General features: G+C 25.7%; 1 protein-coding gene across 1 annotated transcript; it reads left to right on the top strand.

Annotated features, from left to right (window-relative positions):
* The first annotated feature begins 1,085 nt into the window (after window positions 1-1,085).
* On the top strand, window positions 1,086-7,242 carry LOC137825186 (endo-1,4-beta-xylanase 5). Its single transcript, XM_068630862.2, has 7 exons — window positions 1,086-1,159; window positions 2,854-2,900; window positions 2,995-3,214; window positions 3,296-3,459; window positions 4,502-4,600; window positions 5,140-5,928; window positions 6,655-7,242. Exons 1-7 carry the CDS (start codon window positions 1,120-1,122, stop codon window positions 7,012-7,014), a joined length of 1,719 nt encoding a protein of 572 aa, XP_068486963.2. The 5' UTR covers window positions 1,086-1,119; the 3' UTR covers window positions 7,015-7,242.
* The last annotated feature ends 2,535 nt before the right edge of the window (window positions 7,243-9,777 follow it).

Here is a 9,777-nt window from a genome sequence, read left to right as displayed (position 1 = left end):
TATATTTAGATTTAGGTGATATTTAAAAGATAGTTTAAATTTATTATTGCAAAAATTATTTATAAAAATATGTTACTGTGTTATTTTGTTTTTGATGACATTTATGTAAAAATTGTTACTATAATAATTAAAATTTATGTTTATTTTGTTTATAGTAACATTTATGAAAAAAAATGTTACTATAGTTATTAAAATTATTTTATTGTAACATTTTAAATAAATGTAACTATGAAAATGTTACTATAGATAATAAATGGTGTAGTATATATTTGTTTTTTTTTAAATATTTTTTACAATTTTAATATATTTGAGTGACACAAACTATATTTTGCCAATAAAAGTGATGGTTTTCTTCGTTTAATAAGTTTATAATATTCAAAAATGAATTTTATCTAATCAAATAAATTATAACTTAAATTAAGTTAATAGGTTAAATCTAATTATAGTAATTGTAACCTAAATTCAATTAGATGATTTTTTGTTTAATTTATTTAGTCTATAATCTAATTGAGATTCAATCACTAATAATTTTATTGAGTATATCTATTTTAAAAAATAAGAATCATCACTATCACAAATATATTAAGATAAATAAATGATTAACTTCAAATAAAAGTTATACAGAATATTAAGTATTACAATCCTTAATCATGATATGTATATTTTAACACTGACCCAACAGGAAAGGAAAATATCCATGAAGACTTTATAAATAGACAGAACAATCAAGACAGGGATCACCATTACAAGACCTTATAAATAGACCGAACAATCAAGACAAAGGTCACCATTACCAGAGTACGACTAAAGGGAAGAAAACAATTGTTCATCCGGTAAGAGTTCCTATCACACTCCCTTTAAAAAAAATTAAATTTATTTTAGTTTTTATCAGAATTTTTTTTCTAATTTTTTTTTTTACATCCTACCAATTACCAATCACATAGGATCATGATAATGCTGAATAAGAAAATATAACCTATTTAAAGTACAAGTTAAATCATACCAACATAAGTGGATCTTTTAAGCAAATGTTCTCATTTTGTCAGCTTTAAATAAGAGCAATCCTTAATGCATCAAATGAAACAGGTTTCAAGAATTTTGCAGGTTGGAACCAAAACTATGAGTCTCATTCTTCTGCTGTGTCTCATCCTTTTGAGAGGTTTATCTTCTTCTTCTTCTTCTCTATGCATTTCTATGCTCACACTTTTGCTATATACCAAAAATTTATGTAACCAGAAAGTAATTTCTCAATAGTATTTTAGCACCCTACAGTGATTTTGCCATGCAAGCAGGGCCAGAATTTTGGCCCTACCAAATTTGTTTTTGTAAAAAGTAGTTTGATACTAATTAAGCTATTCATTTTATTTGAAGGATTTGATTGTAGAAATAATATATTTGAGTGTTATTATCACTTTTTTTATTATATATTTTAATAGCATTATGTTCCCCACTTTAAGAAAAATAATATCATGCTTTTAATAAGAGTTATTGTGAAGAAAATAAAAAATAAGTCTTTGTTTTTTTAGATTTTTTTATACTGTATAAAATATTTGTATTTCTTGTTCTTGATTTGAACAAGAAAACTATCTTGCTTTGCTGAAAGACATAGTTATATATTTGATTTTAGTTGTTTGTGTATTTTAAATGTTACAAACCTATAAAAGTGTTCGTTGTTTTTGGATTTTTGATGGCATTAATTAAGACGATATTATATTTTTAAATTTGTACTTTATATGCTATTTAATAATTCTGATTTTATTGATACATATTGCATCACAATTCTAGAATCTTGAAATGCCAATCTGATATTTAGAATATTGATATTTTTTATAATCTAATATCTTTTTTATTGTATAGGTTAATTGCATTTGTAACCACGATAATTTATGGACATTTTTTATACTAATTTAATTATAATTAATTTGAGAATCACGGATTTTTTTTATGATTAATCTTTATCAATCGGTGATTCATAAATGTTTTTCTATCAGTATTTCAGTTTATATTTAATTTGTTTGGTTTTTCTTGTTTTTGTTGGTACACCTTTCTCGAAATAACCTGGTAACTAAAGTTATTCATTTTCATTTAACAAATTTTTATATTATAATTATGAGGCGTAATATTTGGCCACTAAAAGTCACAATGTATTTAATTGTAATAAATATAGTTGTTCAAAGATTTATTTGCAATTATGAAATTAAGTCACTTCTCTTACTATATAAATTGAAAAGTTTGTTTTCTAGTAGTTAATAGGTGTGGTTATGATGTACATGTGTATCAATTTTTAACAATACTCACCCTCATGAAATGATTAGGATGATATTTAATAAAGACTATGGATAGGAACAAGTTTATATTTTTATAATAAGAGTATATTTAAAGTGTTGAATTAAGATCTTTTTCTATTATATTTGATTTGTATGAGAATAATTTATTGATATATTTTTTTTAGGTATTTATTTTTTAAGTGATATTTTTGTCTGGTTAGGAATGTTTCTATTTATAGGTGTCTGGTGGAATGCTTTTTTGGTAGAAGAAACTTAAAGATTATTATTTTGTATATGAGTTGAATCAGTAGTTCATATTTATTCATTTTTTATTATTTACAGAATTTTTTTTTCAATTTATAATTTTTAATAGAATTAAATTAAATGTATTTATAAAATAATAAATTATATTTTTTTTAAATTTGATTTTTTTTTCAAGATTCTAATTAGATTTAAAGTTCATTTTTCACTTGAATCATGCCTGATAAAATATAGAACTAATATATGTTTCATTTGTTAGTATCATAAATTTTAAAATTTGTCTGATAAGATATTGAACTTATAAGTCTCACTTGTTTGTACACAGGTTTTGGAGTTGATGCATTAGAATATGATTATTCTGCAAGTATTGAGGTAAATATTTATATTTTCAAATGTGTTTGTTATTACATGTATTAATATATATCTTTTAATTCCAATAATGAGTTAGATATGATTTGAATCTCAGTGTCTTACACATCCATTAAAGCCTCAATATAAAGGAGGAATCATTAAAAACCCAGAACTAAATAATGGAGTTGAAGGATGGACTTCATTTGGGGATGCAAAAATAGAACATAGAGAATCATCAGGCAACAAATATGTGGTGGCACATAGCAGAAAAAAAGCTTATGATAGTGTCTCTCAAAAGATTCAAATAGAAAAGGACAAACATTATACTTTATCTGGTAAAATTTGTACTCAAAGTTTATAAATTATTCATTGTTTTTGTCATTTTTAAGGTTTTGATACATGAAAGATTTATACAGCTTGGATACAAGTGAGTAAGGGGAATGTCCTTGTAACTGCATTTGTGAAAACAAGAACAGGATCAAAATTTGGTGGTGCCATTTTTGCTGAGACTAATTGCTGGTCTATGCTCAAGGGTGGTTTCACAGCTGAAGAATCAGGACCAGCAGAGCTCTATTTTGAGGTACACTTTTTTTCATCAAATTTTATAACAATTTACTTAGAATTTGACTTTAAGAAGTTAACATAGATTTTTCAATAGACTCGTATTAAGATTTTCACTACAAGAAAATCATCAAATAGTTACACTATAAGAAAAATATGAAATAGAAACCAATTTTAGAGATAAAAAATAATTAGTTGTTATAATAACTAAATTAAAGATCATTTTAGAAACTTAAAAAAAAATTGGTTTCTAAATTAGTTTCTATTATTGTTAAATGATTTCTAAATTGGTATCTAATTAACAACTAAGGTTTTAACTACCAATTATTTAGTTTCTAAATTTGGTGGCAAAAACCTTGGTTGCAATTAGATACCAATTTAGAAACCATTTAAAAATAATATAAACTAATTTAGAAACCAAAAAATTTGTAGTCTCTAAAATGGTTTCTAATTTAGTCACTATAACCACTAGTTATTTTTTGTCACTAAAAATTAGTTTCTATTTCATTATTTTCTTGTAGTGTTATTAAATTTAGAGACAAAAAATAATTAATCACTATATTAGCTAAATTATATACTAATTTAGGGACTAAAAATTATTAATATATAATATGATTTCTATTATTAATAAAATATAATAAAAGAATTTATAAATTTGTATATAAATTTGCCACCAAAATTTTAACTACCAAAATTTTAGATTTAGAGTCTAATTTAAAACACAAGTAGTTAGTAGCTAAAACCTTGGTAGCTACTAGTTAAATACCAATTTAGAAACTACTTTAAATTTTTTTATTAATAATAAAACTATTTTAAATACGAATAATTTTTGTGTTTACAAAATGATTTCTAATTTAATCGATATAATGACTAATTATTATAGTGTCTAAAATTAGTTTTTATTTAATGATTTTTTTAATGTATTTATTATTAATCAAATGGAACGCAGGGAATATATATATATATATATATATATATATATATATATATATATATTTATGAAACTAACTTGTTTGTAATTTATACAATTTTTGTACTCATCAATATCATGAACTATGTAGGGAAACGATACTTCCGTCGATATATGGATAGACAGCGTTTCCTTACAACCATTTACAGAGAAAGAATGGAGTTCTCATCAAGATCAAAGCATTGAGAAGGTAAACATTAATTATTAATAAAAACATCAATATTTTAATTAAAAAGAAAATAGACTTTTCTAATATTTTCTATATTAACTATAAGTAAAATAGTTATTCATGGATGAAAATGTTGCATGTCTATATTTTCTATATTAACTATATGAGACTCAGACACTTTTCTTAAATGACGTATCTGTGTCGGACACACGTATCGATACTCGTATGACACATATCGGTATCCTACATTTTAGAGATTATATGTATCTCCATATCCATGTCGTGTCAGTGTCCATATTCATATCTGTGCTACATATCTTACTATTATCTCATATCACAATGGGTGTCTTTAACATTCAAACACTATGATTTGGATTATGAATAGCAAATAAAATTCAATAACACACTTCTTTATATGGGAGTTTGTTAACTGAGATATGCTTTATTTTTATGATTTGTACAAGGGTTGGGTCTTTCCTGAAGTGATTCTATCTATCCGTTTTTCCTTGTTGATATTAGAAAAAACATGAACATGCTTATATGTGATTTGGATTTGGCAGATTCGCAAGAGGAAGGTATTGATCCAAGCACTGAATGAAGAAGGAAAACCTTTAGCAAATGCAAATGTATCTTTTGCATTGAAGAAGTTAGGTTTTCCTTTTGGGAGTTCCATGAACAAATACATCCTAAACAACAAATTATACCAAAATTGGTTCACCTCTAGATTCACAGTGACCACGTTTGAAAATGAAATGAAGTGGTACAGCACTGAAGCTGTGAAAGGTAAGGTAGACTACACAACTGCAGATGCTATGTTGCAGTTTGCTAAGCAACACAACATAGAAGTTCGAGGCCATAACGTGTTTTGGGATGATCCTCATTACCAACCTAGTTGGGTTCCTTCACTATCCCCAACCCAACTTTCCTCTGCAGTGGAAGAAAGGGTCAAATCTGTTGTGTCAAAATACAAGGGCAAGCTTATTTCATGGGATGTTGTCAATGAGAATATGCACTTTTCATTCTACGAAAGCAAACTTGGAAAAACCTTTTCAGGCAAAATCTTCAATGAGGTTCACAAAATTGATGGACAAACCACTTTGTTCCTAAATGACTATAACACCATTGAGGAAATTAGTGATGGTGAATCAAGCCCAGCAAGGTACTTGCAGAAGATTAAACAAATTCAGAGTTATGCTGGGAATAGAGGAATCCCAATGGGAATTGGGCTTGAGTCCCACTTTTCTCATGCTATTAATTTTCCCTACATGAGATCATCTTTGGATTATCTTGGTGCCACTCGTTTGCCCATTTGGATTACAGAATTAGATGTTGCAAGTCAACCTAGGCAGGTAAAGTTCAACTCTACCAACTTGGTACTTTATTTCAATGGAATTCTTATTTTCATGCTGCAAATTGGTGTTGTTAGCATAATAGGATTTGGTTTCCAAGAAATTATTAGATGGTCTTTAATCGTCACACACATGTATATAATCTCAATTAATTTTCTAAGTAATCAATGTGCATAAAAGAATTAGTAAAACTCGTTTATAACATGCGGAAATCAATTGACGTTGGAGATCGCACATCGACAACATCGGTTAGGTTTATTGTATATAAAGACATTTTATAGTATATAAGTAAATGCAAACCTGATATTAGGAGTCAGTTTTATAAGGTTGAGTTAGACTTATTCACTTCTTAGTATAGTATCAAAGTCATTTAGAGTTTATTTTAGCGAAAGTTTGTTGTAACAATCAGACCACCCATTGTATAGTTCTACGAGTTGATAGCCTTGACAAGAGGGATGTGTTAGACATCTCACATCTACTAGAGATAAAAGACATTTCGTATGATATTTCATAAGATATTTTATAAGATATATAAGTGAGTACAAATTTTTCCTTACGAAATGTTTTTGTAATGTTGAGTTAGACCTAAAATTCACATTGAAATTATAATAATTTGTTTCTTTTGTCTTACATCCATGATTATGAATATTATTTTTTTTTGTCTCCTTTATCCATTTACTTGCATAATAAATACTTATTAGAGTTTTTGACTTATGATTTGTGTAGTTACAATACTTTGAACTTGCTCTTAAAGAGGCACACAGTCACCCTATGGTGAGAGGCATTGTGATGTGGACAGCATGGTCACCACAGGGTTGCTACAAGCTTTGCTTAGTAGATAACAATTTCAAGAACTTGCCTGCAGGGAACGTTGTGGACAAATTCATTTCTCAGTGGAAATCAAACAAATTATCAGGAGTTACAGATAAAAATGGATTCCTTGAGATCACTCTTTTTCATGGTGATTATGAAATGGAGATTCTTCATCCTAATCAAAAGAACAACACTTTTACACAGATCTTAAAAGTAACTCCCTCAGATAAATCCAATCAAACACAACCACTTGTAAAACTTCATATAAAGTAACTACTCTTACATATTAAATTTCTACTTTAGATAATAAAATGTATAATCAAAACGTGAAAAGTTCTCTTGTTAGTTATCTAACAAATCAAAATCGTAATAACATAACATTACCATCAAGAAATAAATAAAAAATAGTATTTTAAAAATCTCTAAGATTTCATAACTTATAACACATATTTTGTTTTATTTTCTTAGTTTCAACTATTTTTCTTATAAAATTATCTTTAAGAAAACCCTTTTTTATTGTGTATTCTGAATACTAGTTTCTTTATGATGTGTATTATAGATTTACATTCCCTTGAGTTAATTCGAAATGCAAGTTATACTTTTTAAAATATGATATAATGATTTTTTAATTAAAATTAAATCAATTACGATAGAAATGATATTTTTAATTGCCCAAGGCCCACTTCTAGATTGATTAGTCCGAAGTGCAGAAAACAAAAAGCCCAAGGCCCACTTAAAGATTCAGCAATCAGAAATGGCCCACTACATGAAGCCTTGACAACCTGGCACGCTCAGGATCACACACAACATGACAAATTTCAATATAATTTTTTAAAGCAAACTCATAAAGTGATTGGGTAATACTGTAATAATTAATGTTATAATTAAATATAACTTAAGTGACTATTCAAATCTTAATTATTAATTAGAAATTTTATTTCATTATTCAAACAAAACCATTGTTTATCACTTATTGAAATATACTTCTTAATTTCTATAGCAGTTATTTAATGTATTCACTACTCCCTTGCTACTTTTTATTTTGTTTGGTGACATGGTGTCAATAGTTATAGCGTTTTTTTTTATACAATTTGTGCGATTTTTACCCAATTTTTTTTTTAAATTATATAATTGAATAAGTCTTACTTGTAAAGACTTAAAATAAAGAAGTCAAGCAACTTATATACTCCTCACGTCGAGAGTGACAGCTCGCTATACCATATTACGAAGTGGACTTTAAGTTTAAGTCAATCCCATAAAACCGACTCATAAGGTTGATGTTTGCACCTACTTATATACAATGAAAGACTTTAATCTCTAGTCGATGTGATCTCCAACAATAATTTTTCTTTTGTCTCATTTGAAAGTCGTGAAAAAAACATATTTTATGGTTTTTTTTTAAAGTCCACCTACCAATTTGCTTTTCAATTTTTTTTTTAATTATGCATGCTTCATATTTTTTATTTTTTTTAAATCATGCTAGCATGTTTTATGATTTTAAAAATTGTGCTAGTATGTTTTTTTTTTAAAAAAATGTTCGTTAACTCGTGTTTTTTATGATGTTTTTGTGTTTGTTTTTATTATGTAGTGTTTTCGTTTGTTTTTATTTTGTAGTGTTTTTTTTTCAAAAACTAAATGAGTGAATATGTGATTACGAGAAATTTCAAGTTTTATCATTGTGATTTGTTCCATTTATCACTTTCAACTAATGGTATATGTTAACAGAGATTTATTGTTTATACAATATTTACCATGTTTATAAATCTCAATTGCATTTAATTTAAAAATGAAAATTATTGTTCAATATATACGGTTCAAACTTCATCTATAACTCTCACATGTACCACAATAAAAAAGACAAAATACATAATAAAATAAATCAACTAAATCAAATAATAAAAAAATGTAAACAAAATTGGACAGATAATGTCTTAAATATTTACTTCTCCTAAAATGTTAACATATATTTTAGTGATATTGTTCTAAATTTTTTTAAATTAGTAATTAGCATAAGTAATCTCATTAAATAAACTAAATATTTAATTATTTTTTTAAAATATTTTAATATATTTGATTACATTATTGTTTTAAATTATCTAAAATACAATTAATTAACATATAAATAAATAATTAAGTATACTATCTAAATTTATAAAAATTTAAAACACAAAAAAACCTACTTCTAAAAGAAAAACCAATTATGAAATAAATAAAAAAACAAAAAAAATCACAACGTACCAAGAAAACACAACTTAAAAAAAAACTAAAGAAAAAAAAAGTGCTACGTTTTCAAAAAAAAAAAAGATAATCATAAAACATACCAAGGTAGACAACTTCCACAAAAACCAAAAACATCTGAAGAAGCATGATTTCAAAATAAATAAAAAAAAGTGATTGATAGCACGACTTTACAAAAAAATATAAAAAATTTACAAAACATATTTCTTTGCATACTTGTCCAATTGCATAATTTTTTTGAAAATTATGTAACTTTAAGAAGAAATTGCACTAGTCATGTAAAAGAACCTAGTTAATGCAGTGATAGAAAAACTGTTTTTTATTATAATGTAAGTGACTTTGATGGTAATAATAATAATAATAATATTGGAAAAAATGTTTTTATTTTCACTTTTAGAGGTAAGAAATTTTTATCCTCACTTTTTAATAATCTGGCCTTCCTTAACATATTATTTGATTTTCAGAATTTTATTTCATTCTCTGCAATTAATTGTAGAAAACTTCTATTTTCATGTATATTGCATCAAATGTGACCATAAGGTCCTTCAAAATTAAATGCTCTTAACTCATAAGTCATGGTTTTGTCTACTAACATATTAAATCAAAGCTTTATTTCAGTTACCATTTCCAAAAAAATAAAAAATAAAAAATAAAAAATGCAAATAATAATCAAGCTTTAACAACTAAAAGTATTTTTTAATTCATATCATTTTGAAAAATAAAATTATGTAATCATTTTATCCCAAATACCATTAAAGATGTTGAAAAAATGAAATATGAATCTCATATTTTTGGTTG

The sequence above is a fragment of the Phaseolus vulgaris genome, chromosome 11 (assembly GCF_051622355.1).
Source record: "Phaseolus vulgaris cultivar YP4 chromosome 11, ASM5162235v1, whole genome shotgun sequence".
Classification (NCBI taxonomy): Eukaryota; Viridiplantae; Streptophyta; class Magnoliopsida; order Fabales; family Fabaceae; genus Phaseolus; species Phaseolus vulgaris.
This window is presented reverse-complemented; position numbering and strand designations above follow the sequence as displayed.